Source organism: Emydura macquarii, unplaced genomic scaffold, assembly GCF_026122565.2.
Source record: "Emydura macquarii macquarii isolate MOO-44397 ecotype Brisbane River unplaced genomic scaffold, CSIRO-AGI_Emac_v2 contig_2676, whole genome shotgun sequence".
Taxonomy (NCBI): Eukaryota; Metazoa; Chordata; order Testudines; family Chelidae; genus Emydura; species Emydura macquarii.
Genome location: NW_027132813.1, coordinates 2,832,321 through 2,857,794, shown reverse-complemented (window position 1 = coordinate 2,857,794; position 25,474 = coordinate 2,832,321). Strand labels below are relative to the sequence as shown.

Below are 25,474 nucleotides of genomic sequence, written 5' to 3'. Positions count from 1 at the left end.
CACATACAAAATGGAAAATGACTAACTATAAAGGAGCATTGCGAAAAGGGATCTGAGGGTCATAGTAGATTACAAGATAAATATGAGTCAACAGTGTAACACTGTTGCAAAAAAAAGCAAACATCAATCTGGGATGTATTAACAAGAGTGTTTGTAAGCAAGACACAAGAAGCAATTCTGTGATTGGCAAGTCTGCACTATATGTTGCATTAGAACAGAAAGTATCCCAATGTTCCAGATTGCTGACTGGAAGAAGCAACACAGAGGCATAAATGAAAAAACAAACATTAGATATTTGATCATTTCTAGTCATATTATGACAATTAACTAGAGTATAAGCAAACATTGATCTGTTCATTTCACTATAAATAACAAATCAGATAATTTAGAATATAAATATTATATTCATTTATTACATCATATATTATATACTAAAAAAAAAGATAAATAGTCATACCTGTATGTAATTCAATTGGACCTACAAGAATAGTAGGTTTTAAATCCTCAATCTCTTGTTCAAAAGTAGCATAATGTAGAATTTCTGCTCTGATTTCAGTCAGAGAGGGACTGCTAGCCAGAAATTGCTGTGGGTAGTTTAAAATATCCGTTAATAAATGTTCTTTTTTATCTCATCAGTAAAACAAGTGTTAATATTGTATTATTACATCAAACATTATATAACACATTTTGAATTGGTAAAAGTTGTGAACCTGAAAGGCCAAATTTTGAAAATCCAGCTGTGATGTGGTGTTCACCACACACTGGGCTTCTACAGTTGCACTTGATGGGAAACCAGGGAAGTATACATAGTAATTGCAGATGAAGCCCAGCTGGGGGAGAAGCTGGGAAACGATTATAAAAAAAGGATGTTTGTAATACCGGGCGGAGGCAAGGATACAATCTGCAGTCACTCTCCAGAAGCAGAGGTGGGGAGGAGGAAATCCAATGGGGAGAATAAGCCCTGGAATCCTAGCCCTGGAAGAAGGGTCAACCCTGTGGGGAAAGAAAACCTGAGAAAGCCAGATAACAACCAGCCCAGAGAAACAGCAACAAGGAAGGGGATTGCATAGACCAGTGGTTCCCAACCTTGGGGTTGTGACCCCATTTGGGGTCATAACGATGAAGAATGGGGTCGCAAAGACGCTCAACAGCTCCCGGCCTGGAGCACTGGGCAATGCAGGGTGGGACTCCAGCCCGCTAGGGACTGGAGCTGCGCTAGCCAAGCTGGGTCATGGGCAGGCAGCCTCATTTCTCCCCTTTCACTTTGTGTCCTCCCCGCCCACATGCCCTCCCTGCCACATTGAGTCCTGGGCACCTCGCGACACCCAGCAGTGTCCAGGTTGGGGTAGCGGCCCTGGAATAGAGGGAGGCACTGCTGTGGGCTGGGGCAGGAGACAGGCACACTGTGGGGGGGGGCATGAGAGAAGGGGAATGTCACAGTGCTGGGTGTGGTGGGGCTGCCTGGGGCAGAAGAGTGGGAAGGGGGGGTGTCACAGTGCTGAGGGATTGCCTGGGGCAGAAGAGATGGGGATGTCACAGTGCTGGGGGGCTACCAGGGGCAAGAGAGCAAGGGGGTGTCACAGTGCTGGATGTGGGGCTGCCTGGGGCAGGAGAGTGGGAAGGGTGTGTGGTCACAATGTTGTGGATGGGGCCTAAGTGAGATGAATGAGGACTGTCACACTGTCTGGATAAGGGGGGCCCCTGAGGTGTATTCAGGAGCTCTGATTACTCCCTTCTACACCAGTCTCATGTTGGGGTGTCATGCAGGCTGGCTTGGGGGGCGGGGGGTGTTTACTGTATTGTGTAACATTAATATGTCAAAATCATAACGATTCATGTGGGATATGCCATTTCAGGCGCTGTTAGAAAGGATGTAATGCACTGAGAAAGGTGGCAATACTTATGTTCATGTGTTAGATCTGTGATGGAAGTTATGGACATATTTGATGTACCTGTGTTTCAAACAATGCTGTATAAGACACACCCCAGACAGACAGGTGTCAGGACAATAGCCTGCTTAATGGCCCATCAAAACCTTTACAGAAGCAAAGGGCCCAGGAAGAAACTAACGGTATACCTGAAGAGTTACCAGGATTGGCCCATGTGACTCTGGACTCCACTTTAGTTCTTGTAACATTCCACAAGACAGAATGGCCAGGGTCAGAGGGTATATAAGGCCAAGCCACAGAAACCATTTGGTCTTTGTTCCTGTTCAGCTACAGACACATACCTACTTCTGGATCAATTTTGCAACTGAACTGAAGGACTAAGACCCATTCAGGTGTTGGATATATACCAGAGGAATTGTACAAGCTTGCAAATCCACAGTTCTCCCAGAAACTGGATGTATATGGACTTTCAATCATTTGTATATATCTGATTTGCTTTGACCCTTTAACATTTCTCTTATGGTTTATTTCTTTCTTTTTACAACAAACCTTTAGTTTTAGTTACTAAAGGATTGGCTGGCAGTGTGGTATTTTAGGTAAGATCCAAACTTATATTGAACTGGTACTGTGGCTGACCCCTTGGGTTCAGAGGGAACCTTTTTAGTAAAGAGCATAGAGTTTAAATAAGTGGTCTCTTTACGGGACCCAGTGGCTAATTGGGAGCCAGAATCTGAAATGCATTGAGGGAGCTGTGTGTATTTATGTACTGGCTTCTGTGGGGATCCAGAAGCGCAGTTTGTGGCTGGTTGGGAAGCCTGACTTCAGGGTCACCCACCAGTGTTGGGAGAATCTGCTCTCTTTTTACAGCCTGCCTTGACCTTGGCATTGTCAGGTGGCTACCCAGGGCACGGGACAATTATTGCAAGGCACTACAAAGGTGGAGCACAACAAAACTTGCAGCCCAGGGGAAAAGAAATAAGGTTGCTTTAAGTCATTTTGTAACCTCTGGTGTCTGGGCTGATCTGGGAGCCAGAGCTACCCATGGGAAAACTGAGACAGCACTGGGGAACAGCCTACATTACAGTGGTCTGTTGCTGGATACCTATACTTAGGTATAGCAGTGCCCAGAATCAATTCGGTGTGCCCCTTCCCCACACTTTTAAGTCTCAAATTAGCAACCATGAAATCTAGGGTTATTTAACAGTATGACCACACAGTAAATATAATCTACAGTTAAAGCAAAAGTAATAAATGTCAGATAAATAGATTTAATAGCTATTTTAGGCTTTGTATTCAATGTTGCATTTTTTATTTAAAAAACATTAAAATCATTTTAAACGTTTTAAATGAAAAATGTAAATACCATAAGCATTGCAATGCCCTGACTTGTCTGCTGGGGTTGCCAAAAATTTTCAGTGTTTAAATGAGATCACACTGAGGAAAAAGTTGGGAACCCCTGGCATAGACTTTGGTTGCTGTGTCCCTGGGCTTCTTCCTGCCCTACCTTCTCAGACTTTCCTTCTCCACCCCTCTGGGCAAACCCCATCCCTCAGGGTCAGTATCCCAGGGTTTCTGCTCCCCCCTGGGGTTTCCTTCTTCTCTCCTCAATAAGTCCAGAGATTGACTGCAGACTTCCACATTGCAGCCCTCTTCTGCTCTCACTTCCTTGCTTTATACAAGCCTCATCTAGTCCTGCCCAGATAGGCTCCATCTTCAATTAGTGCTTGTCAGCCTGGACTCAGTTTCCCTCCAAGTGCAATTTACTAGATTAACTGACCCCTCCTGGGCCACCTTTACCCTTTCGGGTCAGTATGGGGTGAACATTCCATCATAACTATACAACAGAAGAGCTGCATCAAATATGTGTACTATCTTCAAGGGCAAAACGTCCCTCAATTGTATGGATAATTTGAGTAATTCCATGCACACGTATCAGTATGTACATGCAACTATAGGATTTTGCCCCGGCAGTGGTGTATGTGCTTGGCTTGATCATTACACAGACCTTTGAAAATTTGGCCCTCAGTACATTAAAATAATAAATTATATATTCATTGTTGTTGTGGATGCATTAATTATCTGGTATTTCTCTTTATACTGTACATCTTGTAGTAGTGTAATTTTTTAATTTTTCATGTGCAGCTGGCAAAGTACTTACTATTTTGTTGAAAAAAAGCAAAAAAAAACAGGCGGGCTATAAAATGACTCAGTATTAGCCATTGTACACCATACTGTTATGTCATATTTGAGCACAAAATTCCGCTGGAAAGATTTAACCTTTAGAATCTGGAGGACAAGCATACTCCACTTCTTCCCCTGAAGTGGTCCCACCTCCCTCCCACTGCTGAGTGTCCCACCTCTCTCTCCCCATCTCAATGGAGTATAGGAATTCCACTAGGCCTCACCTTGTCTGAGTATCAAGTGATGAAAGCTCCTCCCTACACTCCCAAGCTCTTATCTGAATACAGGGCAACTTTAGGCTCCATGCCAGACTCAACAAACCCTCCATATGTCTGACACCTCTCTCTTGCAGGCTTCTTGCATCAGAATGCATACAGGACAGGCAGTGAGAGGAAACAGGACATATTGGGAAGATAAGCTACATGAACAGGGAATGGTTCCCAGCAGGTTTGACATGGAGCAAGTCAGGATTTTCTCTAAGCAAAAGTCCCAACTGTGCTCAATGTGCCACTGAAAGAAACCCACACTCGTATTTTCTAGTAATAGCACCCCTCAATCGTTTAAACACCCCTCAATCAGTGTTTAAATGGGGTCACACTGGTCAGTCATTTTTCTGTGAGAAAAATATATTTCCCCATCATACTGTTTAAATATGAATATATAGTACTATAGTAAATGAAATGAATTCAAACTACTGTGGCTCTTTTGGGTAATGTTGATTGCTAATTTGGTTCCTGAACCACTGATGTCTGAGTATCACTGGTCTAGGGTAACTGGAATGCCCACAGGATCAAGTGAATGATGCTGGCAATGCACCCAGTCTGAAAACCACCACCATTTAGCTAGGAAGCAGAATCTAGTGGAATCCTTCCAGCTTTGGGACAGGATTCCTGAACAGGGGTGGAGCATAAGTCTTCTATCTCCAACACCCAGCCGAACGCCAGGCCATGAAGTGGAGTGTGCTCAGATTGGGGTGCTTGACTTTACCCCCATCCTGAGTTAGGAGATCCTGAAATGCGTGGATCCTGATGAGGGGCATGTGGACATTGTTAGGAGCTACATGACCCAGAATTATCTGGGCCAGTAGGGTGCTAGGATGATGATGACTCTGTCCTGACAGTTCTTCCACATAATTTGCATGGGAGGAAAGGCATATCTCAGGTCACCTGTCCAGGAGAACAGGAAAGAACTGCCCTGGGATTCTTGGCCTATGGCTCCCCTGAAGTAATACATGGGAAGCTTTCTCTTCATCTGGGATGCAAAAAGGTCCCGTAGCGGAGTCCTCCATCATGTGAATATGGTGGTTAGGACTGTGCCATGGATCTCCCATTCAAGCAAAGAAGCTTCTGCTTAATCTATCTGCTAGGCAGTTCTGAACACGCAGGAAGTAGGCAGCCTGTATGGTGGTGTGATTTCTGATACACCAAGTCCAAACTCTGATTGTTTCCAGGCAGAGGAGATGAAATCTCACTCCTTCCTGTTTGTTTATATAGACCATTGTGGTGATATTGCCTGATATTATTTGTACGTGGAATGAGCATATGAGGGGAAGGAAGGCCTTGCATGCCAGGTGAACCACTCTCATCTCCAGCAAGGGAGTCCGCACCATGACTTTGTTTGCATTGGAGCACCAAGCAAGGGAGGTCAGAACCCTGGAGGGAACAGTGACTTTAGAGTTGATGAGATCCCTGTTTGGTTGATAGGTCAAGTGGAGCCAAGCTTGTAGTCATCCCAAGTGGAGTCTGGCGAAAGGTGTCTTGTAGGTGCACATGGCACGATAGTTTCAGTTTTGCAGGCGATGCAAGAGGTCAGGTTGCTCATTGCACAAAACCTGTCTGCAGGGAGGAAAGCTCTTGCAAAGATTGAATCCAGCCATTCATCTATAAAATGTAAAGAGACTTGTCTTCATTTAAGCAAACACCTAAGGTGGAGAGGAGGTATCAAAGAAGATGGCAAGGAGGTACCAAAGAAATTCTGTGGCTGATAAAACTTCTTGGCAAGATTGGCCTAGCAAGTCATAGAGGTATGGAAATACAGTATATCCCTGACATCTCACCTAGGCTGCTACCACTGCAAAAACTTTCATGAAGACACTGGGTGCCATCGCAAGTCCAAATGGAAGGATGCGGAACTGGTAGTGCTCTCGGCCAACCAGGAAATGCATGAACTTCCTGTGCAATGGGTGAATGTCCGTTTGGAAATATGCGTACTTCATGTCAAGAACCACACTTTTTTTTTAAGGGAGGGGGATTACAGATGTCAAAGTAATCATCCTGAATCTTAGCTTTCGGATAAAGATGTTGAACTGCCAAAGGTCCAGGAGGGGTCTCCACCCTGTCTTTTCTGGGGATTAGGAAATATGGGGAGTAGAACTCTCTCTCCTGGTACTGAAGTGGAACGTTCTCTGTCACCTCAATGTTACAGGGATTCCATGTCCTGTTGAAGAATCAGTTGGTGAGACAGGTGGCTGAAGTGGGGTCAGAAAGGTGGTTTGTGAGGAGGGAAACAAAGAAAGAAACTCCTGATGGATAATCTCCAGAACCCAAGTGTTCATGGTGAACTTGTTCCAGCTCTGGGTGAAGACAGTAAGGTGACCTCCAAAGAAGTAGATGGCATCAGTGGTGGTACCAGGGTCTTGACATGCATGCTAAGCGACACTTGGAGTTTGTGGCAAATGTAAAACTGGGGGAGCTGAGAAATGGGACCTCTAAATGCTTTGTCACGTATGATGAGGTTCAAGTTGATGCTGGGAGTATGGGGTATGTGAAGAGGGTAGCTGTGGTCTAAAGCTCTTTCTGGTGTTTCCTTCTGGGGCTACAGCATAAATTCCCAGGGATCACAGGGTGGATCTTGAATCCTTTATAGAGTGTAGAGACTCATCTGTCTTTTCATTAAAAAAGTTGGACTCGTTGATGGGGAGGTCTTGTATAGTATTTTGGACTTCTCTTGGAAAGCCCAATGACAGGAGACACAAGTCCCTTGCATGACAAGTCCTTTGGCCAAAGATCTGGATGCTGTATCTGCTCTCCACAGCCTGGAGAGTCCCCTTTTGCTACCAACCTCCCTTCGTCCAGAGAGGATAGGAACTGGGTTCAGTCTTCCATGAGGAGTTTGTCTTTAAATTCCACAAGCATAGTGTAGGTGTTAAAATCATATTTTGCTAATAAAGCTTGGTACTTAGCTATAGTAAATTGTTAGACCTGTGAAGGAGAAAATCTTCATACCCAGAAGGTCCAGTTTCTTTGACCATTTATCTGGCAGGTAGATTATCCAAGCTCTCTCTGTACCCACCTGTACTATCAATGACTTAGGGGCAAATGGGAAACCAAGAAGTCAGCACAATTGGCCTGCACAAAATAGCATCTTTTGGCTTTTTTCGGCATTGGGACACAAGCTACTGGTATGCGCCAGATACTCTGTTTTGTTCTAATATGACCTCATTGATTGAAAGGGCCATGCTAGTTGGTCCCTGTGGTTATAATATGTCCAGGAGTTGATATTGAGGGTCCTGGACCTCCTCTAACAGGATCTGTAGATCATAAGCGACCCTTTGCAACAATTCCTGATATTGCCAGTGGTCATGTGGTGGAGAGGTCGACAAAGGAGTGACAGCAGCATCCGGAAGCGATAAAGAGGCCTCCATCAGAACTGGCAGTACCAGTGGAACCAGATCTGGTTCTTCCTCCTCATACACTGATGGAACCGGCCGATAAAAGGAGGAGGAGTGGTCCGACTCCTGAGAGGGGTTCAAGTGCCTGCCATAGGAGTCTCAAGGGCCCCAATAAGGCCATGGAGGTGTTATAACTGGAAGAATAACAATGCCTTGACTGTCTGTCAGTAATCTTCTGCCTTTGCAGAGATACTAGTGCTGCTATCTTCTCCGACTTCTCCAATTCTGAGGACAGTTCCATTGGTAGCTGTGGTACTGAGACGCTACTGTCTGATGAACAGAAATCGGACCTCTCCTGAGACAACTGTAACAGTTCTTCCTCCAGGGTAAAGACGTCTCTCAGGAGGGAAGGGCCCAAGAGGAGTGGAGACTCTGGGTAGGGGAGGAAGATATCCTCTGGCTTTACAAAGGTCTCCATACTGTCCAGAGTCCAAGGAGTTGCAATACACATGCCTGAAGGGCCCATTCACGTGACACAGCGAGATGGACTTTGGAATGATGAGGTGGCACCTGCACTTATAGATGGGATTGGAAAGTGTTTATTTTTCCCTGTCAGTCACCATACCTCTTTTTCCACACCTTCTCCAGCAGTCTGGGAGTCTTCTGTAGAGTCAGTTCTGAGGGTTCCATACACAATGTCTCGCCTAACCTGGACCAGTTCAGGGAGGAAACCTGTTTCTTCTGAACAGTCCGATGCAGGGATCTGTCATTATGCCCATGCAAGTGTCTCTTACTCATATGGGGAGCCCTGTGTGACGAGTCCTTGGGCTTCAATGTTAAGGGCTCTGCTCCAACACTTGTGCTTGGAGGGGCATTGCTGGTCGGCTGAAGCCGATGTACAGAGGGGTTTCTCAGATCCAGATCATTTCAAAACTGAACACAATACTCCAAATGAGGCCTCACCAGTGCCAAATAGAGGGGAATAATCACTTCCCTTGATCTGCTAGCAATGCTCCTACTAATGTAGCACAATATGCCATTAGCCTTCTTGGCAATAAGGGCACACTGTTGACTCACATCCAGCTTCTTGTCCACTCTAACTCCTAGGTTCTTTTCTGCCAAACTGATGCCTAGCTAGTCAGTCCCCAGTCTGTAGCAGTCCATGGGATTCTTCTGTCCTAAGTGCAGGACTCTGCACTTGTCCTTGTTGAACCTCATCAGATTTCTTTTGGCCCAATCCTCTAATTTCTCTAGGTCGCTCTGTATCTATCCCTGCCCTCCAGCGTATCTATCATTCCCCCCAGCTTAGTGTCATCTGCAAACTTGCTGAGGGTGTAATCCATTCCATCCTCCAGATCATTAATAAAGATTTGAACAAAACTGGCCCCAGCATCGACCATTGAGGCACTCCACTTGTTACCGGCTGCCAACTAGACATCGAGCTGTTGATCACTACCCATTGAGCCTGATGATCTAACCAGCTTTCTATCCACCTTATAGTCCATTCATCCAACCCATACTTCTTTAACTTGCTGATAAGAATACTGTGGGAGACCATAACAAAAGCTTTGCTAAAGTCAAGATATATCACGTCCACCGCTTTCCTCACATCCACAGAGTCAGTCATCTCATCATAGAAGGCAATCAGGTTGCTCAGACATGACTTGCCCTTGGTGAATCCATGCTGACTGCTCCTGATCACCTTCCTCTCTTCCAAGTGCCTCAAAATGGATTCCTTGAGGACCTGTTCCATGATTTTTCTAGGGACTGAGGTTAGGCTGACTGAGGTTAGGCTGACAGTTCCCTGGATCCTCCTTCTTCCATTTTTTGAAGATGGGCACTATATTTGCCTTTTCCCAATCATCCGGGACCTCCCCCTGTTGCCACAAGTTTTCAAAGATAATGGCCAATGGCTCTGCAATCACATCAACCAACTCCCTCAGCACCATTGGATACATTGCATCTGGCCCCATGGACTTGTGCATGTCCAGCCTTTCTAAATAGTCCTGAACCAGTTCTTTCACCACTGAGGGCTGCTCACCTCCTCCCCATTCTGTGCTGTGCAGTGTAGTAGTCTGGGAGTTGATCTTGTATGTAAAGTCAGAGGCAAAAAAAGCATTGTCTCTGCATGACATGTATCTTTTAAATCCTAATGAATCATGTATAACAGCAGGTTCCCTGAGGGAAAAATCTATTCTGCTCTATGAGGATTTTTTTTTAAACTGGGTAAATGGGGAAAGGTAAGTAACTAACTAACAACTAAACTCATACTATATAAATGCTATTTAATTGTTAAGGTGAGCTAAAGATAGGAACTGCTGTGGACTCTATCTTGGATCGCAAACAGTTGAGAAGGAACTGAAGGGGTCTGGTCACACACATGCCGAGCGAGATGCCAACGGCGCCGTGAGACAGGGACAACATGTGTGACCCAGACGAACACTGCTGACAGAAATCTCAGATTGAGTACACAAGGATGTGCCAACACCTGAAGTGGAGCTCTCACAGGGACACCACTCATAGAAGGACAGGGTTAACAAGCCAGCATCTAATAGGGCAGAGAGTCAAAGACAACTGCAGAGACTATGCAACAGTGTGGAACTAACTATATCTATCTAACTTAATTACAAAAACAGAGAACACAAAAAGTAGCTCAATACAAATGGTTATTCTGGAGATTTTTAAAATGAAAAGCCGATGAAAGATCAAATGTGAAGACTGGGGCATCTGACTTGAAGTTAACAGAAGTGAGGAAGAACGGAATGACAGCTGGTGCTAGCCACAATCATAGCCCCAGAGGACACTCCACTTCCAAGAGTTCTATCAGAATGCACCTTGAGGAATCTGCCTCCTGAAGTAGGAACCCATACTTGTGATATACAAAGCAGAAGCTATAACAGTTCAGTCTAATTTGTATCCCTTCCTCTAGTCACCTCCACTTTTCTTCTTTTTTCAAGAAACAGTCTCACAAAATGTTATTTTATCAAGAAATATATATCCTTCTCTAATGATAAGTATGCTGGGAGCCACTCAATTCTGGACATTAACTACTCTAAATAGTTTAATTAATTGCAGTATTTGAGGTATTTTTAATTCTAAGCACAATTAATTGAAAATGCAGTCATAAAAGTAAATGCAAAGATTATGTGGTAGCAAATTTCCATTATTTTAGTACTGCTCACTATGTTATCAGACACTGATATTCTGGCACCCACGTTCCCAATGTGTGACTGGAGAAGTCTCGTAATTCTAGTGCTATAAAGTCGTTAAGGGTATTCCTACACTGCAATTAAACACCTGTGGCTGGTTCATGTCAGCTGACTCAGACTCATGCTACGGGGCTGTAAAATGGAAGTGTAGAAATTTGGGCTCGGGCTGGAGCCCAAGCTTTGGGTTCCCGCAAACGAGGAGAATCCCAGAGCCTAGGCTCCAGCCTGATCCCAAACGTCTACACTGCAATTTTACAGCCCCACAGCCTGTGATCCATGGGCCCAGTCAGCTGACCCAAGCCAGTCGTGAGTGTTTAATCGCAGTGTTGACATGTACTAACTCACCTCACTTGGGGGGTGCTCTTGCTTCGGAAATATACTATATATATTATTTACCACTGTTGTTGTAAGGTCATAGTGATTTCTTTCATCTGTTAATCAATTTATTTCCACATTCTTTTCCTCCAGTCTTCCTCAGTGTCTTTTTATTTCAAAAGATGAAGAGACTTATAGAGGATACTCCCTTAGAAATGCTCATCAATAAATTTACCTGAACTTTAGCATCTCTGTCTTCTGTCCAAAGAACCTTATACTTCTGAAAGTCTTGCAGTGCTTCACTAGCTGATTTTCTTACAGAATTTACAGATGAGGAGAGGAGCACCACTAGTTTAGAAATATCTTTGTGTTCTGCAACACCTGGATAAAAATTTCTTAGCTTTCTTACAGGAATGATCTCATCAAGTACTTCTGTAAAATAAACAATTTACATAAAATGTTAATGAACTATTAAAATCCACCTTCAAACTTCCAAAACTATAAAACTATAATCCTCTCCCAATATATTTTTAACAAAATAGAAGAGAGAAGAGTTAAACCAAAAAATACCTCTGAGCAAAAGTTGTGGAAGTGTCAAAAACCTGTAAAGTGTACTAACTTCATTACTGCTAGGGGTGTTGCATCCCATTCCCCTATCCTCTGTCTATCAGTTGCTTGTTTACATTTTAAATTTTCAGGGACTTTGTCTTCATTCTTCTCGCGAAATGCACACCTAGCACAGTTTTGATGTTATATGATGTAAAGTGATATTTGTTAACTTCATTAAAACCATTTATTTCAAATATTTAGTCACACAAGCTCTCTCAGATAGTATGAGGTACTTTATCTCTTATATGAAACACCCTTGTTATTCCATTAAAGGTCCTTTCTAAGCAGATATCCATCTTTATCAAAATATGTAGGTTAAGGATCTGAAAATGTCAATTGTCACCCAAGAGACACATGTTAACTTCAATTTTTGTGTGTGAGAGGTTAGTACATATAATTTCCATACAATTTTACAACAGATTTTTAAAAGCATGATTCCCAGTATTTTTGTTGCCAATTATTGATATGCTATTTTCTCATCTTTTCTTTAACAGAGTCAAAAATATTTTCAGGAAGATAATGCTTTATGCCTTCCTACTTCTCTCATATCAATGCATATTAACTTAAATTCTTAAAATTCTGTGCAACATATGCCCCTCATAATTTAAATGACATAATCCAGTCATCTAATTTAAGTACTCATATGGCCATCATCACCTCAGCATCTGACCCTCCCACAATCTTTAATGTATTTATCCTTACTACACTTCTGGGAATTACAAAAATACCTTCCCCAATTTACAGATGCAGAATTGAGGCACAAACAGAAAGCTTGTGGTGGGGTAGGTAAGTGAACCCATATCTCGCAAGTCCTACCTAGTGCCCTAACCACTCCAGCATCATTCCTCTCTCTTAATAATTCTATTAATAGTACAATTCTGCATATGTTCACGTTAGGAATGAAGATAATAATGAACTCTTTCAAATGCAATGTCAGTAATCTAAATCCTAATAATAGCACTGCCTCTCTTTCCTGTTTTAATCATCCACTGAATGAAATCTGCATAACTCTTTATGTTATCCAATAGCACTATTATGGGCTACATTCTTCAGTAGTAAGAAAGTAGGAGCAGTATAAAAAGGTAACACTAACAATTTTATGTTGCTTGAGGTTAAAGGCGAGACTCATACTGTGACACTATTTCTATAATGCAATATTTTATCTGATTATTTTGTAGTTTCCTACTACTTCCATGAGTATGAAACATCCACTTCTGTTAAATACAATGGACTAAATTACAGTAAAAATAACCCAAGTGAGAATAATCATGAAATATTCAGAAGCAAAGACATTTTATTAAAAGAAAAAAGTTAAAGTAAGCAAAAACCTTACTTTCTTCTTTTTTGACTTGTTTTCCTGACAATATACTGGGTGACGAAGAGACAACAGGTACATTTCTATCCAATAATATACTAGATTTTTGTAAGTGTTGCTGTCCCCAGTGTGCGACTCCACGACTTACTTCCAGTGTTAATTGGATCATGCGATTTATGGCTTGCTGAATATCATCTAAACTAGGAACCATTACCTGCACAAAATATAAAAAATGTTTAAATAAATGCACCATAATATAATTTTCCAAGGGCTACACTGAGCCTTTCATCATAGTCATTGCTAAGGGGTTCTGCATGACTGTGCCACCCCAGTAGGAGCTCCAAAAAATTGTGACTCAGAAGAACCCCTCTGAATCACAATTGTCCAAAATTCCTGTTTTACTCAGGGATGAACAGGTGCTACATTGCCCCATTTCCAGCCACCCCCTTTCTGAACCTGAGACACTATCTGTTCACGTAAAGAGTCAGTATGAAGACCTTCATGTCCCAACAACATTATCTCCCCAATATACCAATCAAACACAGCCGCTTGGTTACAGAGCTGTTCAAACTTCCTAATAATTTTTATTCCATAAGAAACGTCTTTAAATTATCCACACTGAATCCTTTTAAAGCAAGGCCATACACATTTGAAAAGCTGAGGCAACTAGAAAGTGAACCAAGTCTATCAACACATAAATCGTTGCTTTCTATAGGCAATCATTCATCCTGAGCTAACTCAATCAACTCATTTCCACACCACTCATTTGCAGCAAACTGATTACAAAAGCTACATGAGGTTTTATTCCTTCAGGAGCATTTTCAAGCAACAATCCATTTTCCACGGAAATTCTGTCCTTTCCCTCCTTAGGTAGGGGTTACTCTAAAGAAACATTCAACATTCTTCTGAACAACAACAAGCTCTTTCTGAGTTTCAGTTAAGTCCAGAACCAACTCTGAGACAACAGACACATCCTCAATCAGCATAAGCTGAAAGGCACATTTTGTCTGCTCCTCAGACAGAAGATTGAAGACAAACTCTCCCTCAGAAGATAAACTGCTATTCTTAAAGAGTTTGAAATTCCCTCCCCCTTGTCCCAGCCACATGGCTGTTCACAGATAAACATTTGGAGACTGGAGTGACTCCCTCTATGGGGAAGTCACTACCCCTAAGAGTACAGGCTTAGGAACACTTCCTTCCTGGATATTAATTAAGTCCAGTACCATATCTGGTACAAATAACAAATCCTCAATAAGCATAATCTGAGAGGTATTTTCCGTCTGCTTCACAGGCAAAAGACTGAACACATTATCTCCCTTAGCAGATAAACTGCTTTTCTGAACAGATAAGCCACTATTTTCCACAATGCCAAGGCTAGAGATACTCTCTTCTTTGTCACACCATACCTGGCTAAACACAGACAAATGCTTAGAGTCATGCACCCCCCTTCACTAATTTCTCTGTTGATTACAGGTAACACAGAAGTTTCTGATTTATACCCTCTCTGGGACTGGGTTATGGCATTAACCTGGCTAAACTAAGGCCTGATCTACACTGACAATGTAGGTCAACAGAATGTGGCTTTCGTTGACCACATAAAGTATGCGTCTCTACTGGCATGTCAGTTCCACCAACCTAAATCATGTAAATTCGACTTAATAAAACCACCTCTGAAAGTGGCGTAGTGCTGAAGTCGAATCGAATGGGTCAAATGAGCGTCAGTGTAGGGAGAACACAACATAAATCAACGTCATTGGCCTCCAGGAAGTATCCCATAATGCTCTGTAGTGACCACTCTGGACAGTCACACTGTGCTGCACCGTGGCCACGTGCACAGGAAATAGCCCCTCCTCTCAAGCCCTGGGAAATTTTGAATTCCCATTTCCAGTTTGGCCAGCATTGAGAGAGCTCTGTAACTGAACTGCTCATGTGACTGCATGCCCCAAACACACTCCAGCATGGAGTCAACCTGAGATCTTGGATCTCATCAGCCTATGGGTGAAGAGTCTGTTCTGGCTCAGCTCCAAGCCAGCAAAAGATTTTGGATATCTACGAGAAGGTATCGCGTGATATGGTGGAGAAGGGCCACAACAGGAATATGCAGCAGTGATGCGTTAAAATCAAAGAGCTGGGCAGGCATATCAGAAAACTAAGGAGGCAAACAGTCATTTTGACTTGTCACCAAAGACATGCCGCTTTTATGAGGAGCTGCATGCAATTCTCGGCAGTGACCCCACCACTGTATCATCACACAGCATAGATAGCTCCATAGAATCCAAGTCCAGGATGAATGAGGAAGACTCTGTGGACGAGGAGGAAAAAGAGGAGAACAGGGGGCAGGCGAGCGGGGTATTAATTCTCCCTGAGAGCCAAGACCTGTTTGTTACCCTAGAGCAGGCCAGCCAGATGCAGGACAGTGTGACTTACTGAGATGCCAGGGAAGGCACATCTGGTGAGTGTGTATGCAAATTGTATTTATGTGGTTATAGCCCCAATCCAGATTCTTATTTTGGAGAAAAAAGGAGTCTGTGTGTTTGTGGGGTGGGTTTCCTGCGTGTTGGTCTAGTTAATCAGAGGGTTACCCCCGGAACAGACTATTTATGTGCACAGGGATGCTCCAAGAATCCTCCGTGGATATCTCCAGGAAATTTTCATGTAGGTACTCTGCAATCCTTTTCAGAAGGATTCTGGGGAGGGCAGCCTTATTTCTTCAGCCACGATAGGACACTTTTCCCTGCTACTCTGCTATTAAATGAGTAGGCATCATTGCAAACCACAACATAGCAGCATAAGAGGCAGGCAGGTACCCAGATGCTTGCAGCAAATCTTCCCTTTCTGCCCGTGTTACTCTCAGGAGACTGATATCACACATGGTCATGTAGGGAAGATGGTGCAAGTTGACAATACCTGACCAATAAAGTCACTGCATGTTATTCCCCTGTCATGGACAGTGTCCTGGGACCCAACACAGACAATTCCTAGCCATGAGATTGTTGTCCTGAGTGTTTAGGGGTCCAGGAATGGGTGCCCCTAGGTTTTCTACAGCAACACTTCACCCACACGTTCCTCCAATCCACTCCGACTTGTGCAATATGTACAGATTAGTATGCGGGTCTGGCGTTGCCTTGTGAATATGAAGGGGAGTTCTTTTTACATTGTAACATTGCTTTTTGTCCATGGGATGAGCTAACAATGGAAACTTTGTGCTTTGATTGCCTTACAATGGACAGCTCAGTTTTCATCCCAGCTTCCACTCCTGCAGACTGCCTTTCCCAGATTAGAAGGCAAAAAACCAACAACTCAGGATGACATGTTCAACGAACTAATGAATGTCTCCACAGCTGCTGACACAGAACTCAGAGCCTGGAGGATGTCATTCTAAGAATAATGAAACATGGACATGGAAAACAAAATCAGCCCAGGAGCGGGAGCGTGCAATGCAAGAGGAGATGTTGCGTATTATGAGGGATCAGTCTGACATGCTGAGGCATCGGGTAGAGCTCCAGGAAGAGCAGCGGCAGGACTGACTCTCTCTGCAGCTCCTGCAAAACACTCAGCTAACAATCTGTTTCCCAGTCCCCATGCCCAAGTGCTCTATGAGGAGGTTGAGCAGGGTGCAGTACGTGCTCCGCTCCACTCCACACCGGTGGAGGGGAGAAGAAAGAGGCGATGGCCTCTATAAGAACTGGGAATGTGCATGCTTTGCTGTTTACACACTCACACTTTGCTCTGGATCCCCTAACAGACTTATGAGAATGTTAAATTATCTTCCTTTCCGCCCACAGTAACGGATCACCAATAAAATTCTACTGCTTTAAAAAATATTACTCTTTATTCATTGAGAGCTCAGAGATTGTCGGCGAGGGAAGAGGGGGAGAGAACGATGGTGTGAGGGTGGGAGATGGGAAGAGAAGGGACAGTAGTGACAGAGATGTACATTACTGCGGTTCATTACAAAACTGGGTTTTCAGTGCTTCCCTGAGGTGCAGCGCTCCATGTTTGGCTCTCAGCATTGCACTAGCATCTAGCTGCTCAAAATTTGCAGCCTATCAGTCTCCATGACCCAACCCACCAAGAACTTTTCCCCCTTTGTTTCACACAAATTATGGAGCACACAGCATACAGAAATAACAGTTGGGATGTTGCGTTCACTGAGGTCTAACTTAATGAGCAAACTGCAACATCGGGCCTTTAAGCGGCCAAATGCACATTCCCCACCACCATTCTGCACTTGCTGAGCCTATTATTGAAACACTCCTTCTCACTGTCCAGGTGCTCGGTGTAGGGCTTCATTAGCCAGGGGAGCAAGGGGTAGGCAGAATCCCCCAGGATCACTATTGGCATTTCAACATCACCAATATTTATTTTTTGGTCAGGAAAGAAAGTGCCCACCTGCATCTTTTTTTAACAAACCTGAGTTCCTAAAGATGCGTGTGTCATTCACCTTTCCAGATCACCCCACACTGATTTCAGTGAAGCATCCCCTGTGATCCTCAAGGGTCTGCAACAACACTGAGAAGTATCCCTTTCAGTTTATGTACACTGTGGCAAGGTGGTCTGGTGCTAAGATAGGAATATGCATGCCATGCATCGCCCCACCACAGTTTGAGAACCCCACTGCAGGAAACCCGTCCACTATGTCCTGCACATTTCCTAAAGTAACTACCCTTCTTAGCAGAAGTCTATTAATGGCCCTGCACACTTGTATCACAGCAGCTCCCACGATAGATTTACTGACTTGGAATTGATTCCCAATGCACTGGTAGCAGTCTGGGGTTCCTAGCTTTCACAGAGCGATGGCCACTCGCTTCTCCACTGTCACAGCAGGTCTCAAGCAAGTATTCATGCTTTCCAGAACTGGGGACAGCTCTGTGCAAAGTTCAAGGAAAGTGCCTTTTGCATGCAAAAGTTCTGCAGCACTGCTCATCATCCCACACCTTCATTACAATGTGATCCCACCAATCAGTGCTTGTTTACCAGGACCAGAAGCAGCACTCCACTGACTGCAGATGGTGCGTGACAGCATGCAGCAAACAGGAATTGTTTCGTTCTATGGCTTGTAGCAGGGTGTCTTCAGTAACATCACAATTTTCTGTGCTGTGACTCCTGTCCCAGCCTTGAAAATACTGCAGGATAAGTCGTGAGGTATTTGTGATCCTCACAATGACTGTGCACAGCTGAGCAGGCTCCATACCTCTCTGGCAATTGCATGCATGCGGCAGAGACGGGTTTAGAAAAACAGCGTGAAAAAAGTTCATGTTTGTTTTAGACAAGAGGGGAGAGGGGAGGGAGCACGTTGCCTCATCAGAGGACAACAACCTTCCCAAAAGGCACTGCAGGTAGTTGCACTGTGGGATAGCTACTCACAGTGCACTGCTTTGATTATCAATGCAAGCATGGCTGGTGGGGACACAAACCCCTGATGCAATGCACGTGGTGTGATCACACTCCTCTGACTACTTATGTTCGGCAACTGAAAGTCAACTGAAATTAAATCGACTTCACTCTGCAGTGTAGACATACCCGTAGTTACCATATTATTACCAAATATGCCAAAATTGTTATAAATTGGACAGATTCTCTCCCAATCTTTGCTGTTGAGAGGAGTTGGACTTCCAGGATGATAGTTTCTGCTGTTTTTTATTACTTTGATGTAGAGTTTAAGTCTAGAAACTCTTGCATCAGCTTCGAGATCAGTCTTCTGGGCTCTCTCTTCAGCTTCTCTTTCCATATCAACTATCTTTTGCATTTCTTGCATTCAAAGTTCTGACTTTCTTCTTTCATGCTGAAGACACAAGCTATCTCTCAGGGCTTGCAGTTTGATTGCTTCATATGATTGTGGATCACTCATTATGACTAACTTTAACTATCTCAGAATCAATTTTTAAATTTGGAATAGCATGGGTTCTGATCCAAAACCCAAAATGATCTGGTTTTGTGGATCCCACCAACTATGCCAATGTGACCCGGCTATGCCTGGAGTAGCCCTCTTGAAAATGCCAAAGTCAGGGCAAAGTGCAAAAGGAGAGCAGATTTTCCCAAAACTGGTAGGTAACACTGAAGTTAGATTCACTGAGCACTCACAAACAGTACTCCTGATTTCCCACACTGGTTATCAAGAAGCTACAACAAGAAATACACAGCCCTCTTTACTGCATTTCCACCTCTGGCTCCCCTTCAGCAACTGGGTCTGATAAGGAGATAAGTTATTTAAAACTCCATTCCTTTTACCAAAATGTTCTCCTGATCCCCAAAGGGTCAGCCACATTACCAGATCAATATAAGTTTGGATCTTTCCCAACATACCATGCTGCCAGCCAATCCTTTAGTAACTAAAACTAAAGGTTTATTATTAAAGGAAAGAAACAAATAAGAAGAGAGATGCTAAATGGTCATAGCAATCAGAAACATACAAATGACTTTAAAGTCCATTTATATCAGATTCTCAGTAGAATTGTGGACTTTGCAGGTTTGTACAGCTCCTCTGGTATACATCCAGTACCTGGATGGGTCTCAGTCCATTGTTTCACAGCCTCAGTTGTAAATGAGTTGATCCTGAGGAAGGAAGCAGGAATAAAGGCAAGATGGAGATGGTGCAGCTGCATTTTATAATTTCTGCCATGAGGCTTATACTTCCTTTGTCCCAAACACAGCCACACAACACATGATATGGAAAAGCCTGAGAGTTCCCGTTCATTGGCATGTTCTTACATGTCCTGGTGACTCGTAAGGTGTAGCCCCTGGGTTCTTCCACTGGATTTATTGTACATTTGAGTTCCCTTGATGGGCCATTAAACAGGATTAGTGCTGCTGCCATTCTCTTTGGGGGTGTCACTCAGAAACAGACCACAAGTTTGAAATACAAATATACCGCACATACTTGGAACTCATGATACAAAACTAATACATACATGAGTGCTTATCAATTTTAGCAAATCATGATTTTTCCATCTGTAGCATGCACAGCATATCCTATACAATATTTATTGCAATTCTTTAATATTGGAATCGGTAATATTATAAATGATCATTCATATTCCGCACAGCAACACACTTTTTACAAGCAGCACCCATTAGAATGCATGTGTGCCCCCTCCTGTTGCTCCCCTCAGTGTAGCTGAACATTTTGAGAGTGAAGCTCTCTCTCTCTCTATATATATATATATATACAGGAGTGCTGTGCTGTCTACTGCCTCATTTCCTTCCACTGCCAACCCAGGGAAACCATAATAGAACTCTGAAAAAGAGGGGAAGGTGGGAGGAAAGTGTGAATATACAGAGTGATCTAGAAGAACTCTGGTTACAAGTAAGTAACCTTCATTTCTTCTCTGAGTGGCTCAACATATTCCCACTTGTGGGTAGTATGGCAAGCAGTGGTGAAAACTTAGGACATGGGAACAGGGTACTAATTAAATAAAGTATGAAGTACCACCAAATCTAGAATCTGCTCTTGAATCCAAATCCAAAGCATAATGGTTAGTAAAGATATGGATTGACTTCCCAGGAGCAGATTTACAAATTTATTCAATATGAAAAGATTCCTATTTATTCAATAGGAAAACAGCAAAAGATGCTACCACTGCCCTAGTAGAATGAAACCTTACATCAGTTGGCACAGGGAATATTGCTAACTCATAACAATAAATGATACATTGTTTAACAATCCTGGAAATAGTATGAGCAGATATGCTAAGAATCATACAGGTCACAGTGTAAGAAACAAATAACCAACTTCCTAAAACTGGTAGTTCTATTGAAATGATATGCTAAAATTATCAGAGGCTTTGTATCTATCTATAGGTGATCTTATTGAGCTTCCCATCCTCGAATGGAGGCAGCTATCACTAGATTATTGGTAGGCAGAGATCAGGTGAAGTGAACTTCTTGCCCATTTGATGTGGGTCTTTCTACCATTCTGATAAGGATAGAACTCCATTTACAAGTGCCACTTGCATGTTCATGTGATTCTTGTTGGGAAAATACACTGAATTTTAACAACCCCTGTATAGAGCATAGGTGAAGTCTAGTAAACTATCATGTAAATTCAGAAGACCATATGTCCCAGAAGCCTGAGGCATACTCTTTTTGATGTTTTTGAGTGAGCCTGTATTTGGGTAATGAAGTCCACTATAGTCTGGAACCTTTAACATGGGAAATAGACTTTTTCTGACTTTGAATCCAGCACCATCCCTATCACTTCTATAATAAGGGTTATAGTGAATGTGGACTTCATTTATTCTGAGCTTCAGTGAGGAGAACAGACTGAGGAATCTTTGAACTGTGCTACTTGATGAGACGATTTCTCTCCATTCAACCAGTCACTGAGATATGAGTAAATTTGGGTGTCTCACCTTCTTAAAGGCTGCTACTACGGCCAGCACCTTGAAGAAAATCCTTGGTACTGTGAAAAGGCCAAAGGGTAATACCTTGTATTGGTAGTGATTGGTTCCCAGTGTGAATCTTCAGAAGTGTCTGTGCCGAATGGATAGTGACATGGAAGTAAGCATCTTGAAGGTCAAGAGCTGAAAACCAGTCCCTGCCATTGCAGTGCTGGTATTATTGTAGGTAGTGTGACCATCCTGACTTTTTGTACTTTTACGAACTTTTTCAGTCTTCTGAGTTCTAAAATGGGCCTCCATCCTCCATTTTTCTGTTGGATTACAAAGTAATCTGTGTTGGTGAGGGATGTGTTCTATTGCACCTAGAGTAGTAGAACTTCCACTTATTATTTTAATAGGTGCTCGTGAGATGGATCCCTGAAGAGGGATGAGGAAGGAGGTTGGGTAGGACGGATGTATGTAAAGGGGGAAGTGTATCCCGACCAAATTATTTCTAATACCCATTTGTCTGTTGTAATAATCACACAATTGTGGTGGAAAGGGAGTAGTCGATAGTCAGAATGGGTGGTCGTTGCTATTGGCACTGGATGGTGAGGGTGATCATTCAGATCCTCAACCAAAATGTCAAAATTAAGGCTTGGAAGGTGCCGCCTGGGATGTCGACTGTTGTTGGTGTGTCTGTCTATCTCTTTGCTGCCGCTGTCTATTCCGTGGAGGTTCGTAACATCTGTGCTCTGAGTATTGTTGGTAACTTTAAGGGTAAGTCTGATACCTATATAGTCTCTGACTTGTTGCAGGTGTATATATTCCGAGAGTGCGCAGAGTGGCCTGTGGGTCCTTCATGGTGAGCAGGAATTCATCAGTTTTTTCAGCAGAGAGTTTCATCTTGTCAAAGAGAAGGTCTTCTGTGATGGATTGCAGTTCTCTGGGAAAACCTGTGGAGTGGAGCCACAATGACCTATGCATGACAACTGCCATCACTATTGTTCTTGCAGCTGTATTGCGGCTATATTGGCCACATTGAGGGAGGCTTGCAGCAGAGTTCTTGCAACCAGTTGGCCCCTGTTTATGAAAGACCTAAATTGCTCTTTTTTGTTGTACGGGAGATCATCAATAAATTCTGAGATCTTTGTATAATTTGTATAATTGAGCCTCCAGGCTGTGAGGTGCAGGGAGTCCAGGTACGGGTGGAGCAGGTGACCCTGGCCCTGGTAAAGCAGGTGGACAGGTCCATCAGCAAACTGTACCAGTGCTGTCTCAGCCAGGCCGCTCCATGTTCGCCCTGTCCCACAGTTGAATGGCAGAGGGCCAAAGAGCGCACCTACCCCTGCTTGTTGATATAGAACATGGCTGCGGTATTATCTGTCAGCACCTGCACCACCCTGCCCTTCAGGAACCTGAGGAACACCTTGCAGGCCAGTCTGACTGCCCTGAGTTCTTTTACATTGATATGGAAGCGCCTCTCCACCTCCGACCATAGTCCCTGAGTGCCCAGGTCGGTACTGATATGGGCTCCCCACCCCACGTCTGAGGCGTTGGAAATCAGGGTGACTGACGGGGTCAGATCCCTAAAGGGGACGCTCTTCAACACTGCCCCGGGGGTCCTCCACCAGTTCAGGGAGGCCAGGATCGACGGGGGAACTGTGACCACCCTGTTCAAGGGGTGTCTGCTCGGCACGTACACCGAAGCCAACCATGCCTGGAGCGACCTGAGTTTGAGGCGAGCCAGCCTCACCACATATGTGCAGGCTGCCATATGGCCTAACAGCTGTAGGCAGTGTCTCGCTTTCGTCGTGGGGCACCAATGCAGCTGGGCAATAATTGCTGCCATAGTCGCAAACCGAGGCTGTGGGAGGAAGGCTCTGGCCTGGGAAGCATCCAGGGTAGCCCCAATGAACTCTATGCGCTGCACCAGGATTAGAGTCGATTTTTGCTCGTTTATGAGCAGCCCCAACTAGTTGCATGTGGCACAGGTGAAGAATGCACTGTCCTGTATGTGGGACCTGGACCTGCCCCTGATTAGCCAATCGTCCGGGTAAGGGAAAATCTGCACTCTCCTGCACCTCAGGTGGGTCGCCACTACCACAATGCACTTGGTGAATACTCTGGGGGCAGATGAAAGGCCAAAGGGCAGGGTCGTAAACTGGTAGTGGGACCCAGCTACCATAAACCGAAGGAAGTGCCTGTGGCTGGGAAGGATAGAAACATGGAAATATGCATCCTTCAAGTTGAGGGCGGCATACCAATCTCCTGGATCCAGAGCAAGGATAATGGAGGCTAGGGAGACCATGTGGAACTGAGCCGTTTGATTAATTTGTTTAGTCAGCGGAGGTCTAATATGGGCCTCAGGCCCCATTTTGTCTTGGGGATGAGGAAGTATCTGGAATAGAATGCTCTCCCTATTTCGTGCTGGGGAACCGTTTCCACCGCCCCCACGTCGAGGAGGGTCATTACCTCCTGTAAGAGGAGTTGCTCATGAGAGGGGTCCCTGAAGAGGGATGGGGGGATGGGTTGTTTGGAGGGTAGGCTGTGAACTGTAGGGCGTAACCTCAGAGAACTATTCCGAGGACCCAACAGTCTGTTGTAATATTTGCCCATTCTGTATAAAAGGGCTTTAGCCTGTTGAGGAAGGGACGGGATGGATCCAGGAGAATAGTAGGAGTGCCAGTCTCGGGCGCACCATCAAAATTGCTCTTTTTTGTTGCCTGACCCCTTGGAGGGCCCTTGTTGGGAGGTTGAGGACGAGCTAGGCCGATTATGCCATCCTAACCCCCTTTTTCTATCTCTGCCTCTACTGGGCTGAAAGGGTCTAGGCGGTGGCCGAGGCTGTTGCTGTGGCCGAGACTGATGCCTCGAGGCTTGGGGTGAATAGAGGCACAAGGAATGCAGCGTGACTCATGAATCCTTAAGGCCGTGCAGTTTTCCATCGGTCTTGTCTGAAAACAGGCCCAACTCATCAAAGGGGAGGTCCTGTATCGACTGCTGCATCTCCTGTGAAAGCCCTGATGACTGCAGCCACGAACACCGCCTCATGGAGATGGCAGAGGCCATGGCCCTGCTCGCCATATCTGTGGCGTCGCTGGCGGTTTTTAGTGCTGCCCCCGCCACCGTGACCCCCTCCGCTAGGCCTGTGGCGAAGTCCGCTGCTTGGTCCTGGGGCAATGCTTCGGCAAACCGCCTGAGGGAGTTCCAGAGGTTGAAATTATATCAGCCCAATAGGGCCTAGTGGTTAGCAATGCGGAATTGTAAGGCGCCAGTGGAATAAACTTTTCTCCTGAACAAGTTCATTTTTTTGTTCTCCTTGGGAGTGTAGCCTTGATACCCCTGCCTGTCTCTCTGATTGGCCACCTCCACTACCAGGGTTCCTAGGGCCGGGTGAGTAAAGAGGAACTTGAACCCTTCTTCTGGGATGTAGTATTTCTTTTCAGCGCCCTTGGAAGTAGGGGCAACCGCAGCAGGGGTTTGCCACAGGGCCTTAGCCAGCTTAAGGACCCTGTCATGCATGGGCACGGCCACCCTTATGGTCCCTCTGCTCCCAAAACACCAAAAAGGGGATCGTCCTCTGAGAGCTCCCTGACCTCCAGATTGAGGTGGGAAGCCACCCTTTTCAGGAGTTCCTGGTGCACCCTGAAGTCTCTCAGCGGCATCCTGTGGTCCCTAAAAGCTGCCTCATCTGGGGAGGATGAGGAGGATTGTGGGTGCTCACCCCCTTGTTGACAGGGTCCCATGGATGGTCCCTTCCCTGGGTCCGATTCCTCGTCCGATTCCGATTCCTTGAGCTCTTTGTCTGGTGCGGGGGGCACCGACTGTGCTCCCAAGGATGGGACCGACATTGTACCCTGTCCCATATGAGACCCCCATGGGCCCCAATAGGGCCATTGCCAGGACCCTGGGGCCAACCCGGTGCTGGGATCGGCACCGGCTGGTGAGTTGGCTGGACCCTTTAGCATCCGTGCCTTTCTGGGACCCCGAGCCACTGGAGCAATGCCGTTGAGCCCGTCTCCGGC

The 25,474-nt window shown here is 44.7% G+C and overlaps 1 protein-coding gene across 1 annotated transcript in view; it reads right to left on the bottom strand.

The window, feature by feature from the left end:
• The window catches only part of DNAH8 (dynein axonemal heavy chain 8), a 563,218-nt gene that overhangs the window by 319,790 nt on the left and 217,954 nt on the right, over positions 1 to 25,474 (bottom strand). The window contains exons 26-28 of the mRNA XM_067565373.1: positions 13,147 to 13,342; positions 11,440 to 11,636; positions 458 to 584 (exon numbers count right to left, since the gene is read on the bottom strand). Of these exons, the coding sequence (XP_067421474.1) occupies positions 458 to 584; positions 11,440 to 11,636; positions 13,147 to 13,342 (520 nt within the window). The remainder of the gene's footprint in view (positions 1 to 457; positions 585 to 11,439; positions 11,637 to 13,146; positions 13,343 to 25,474) is intronic.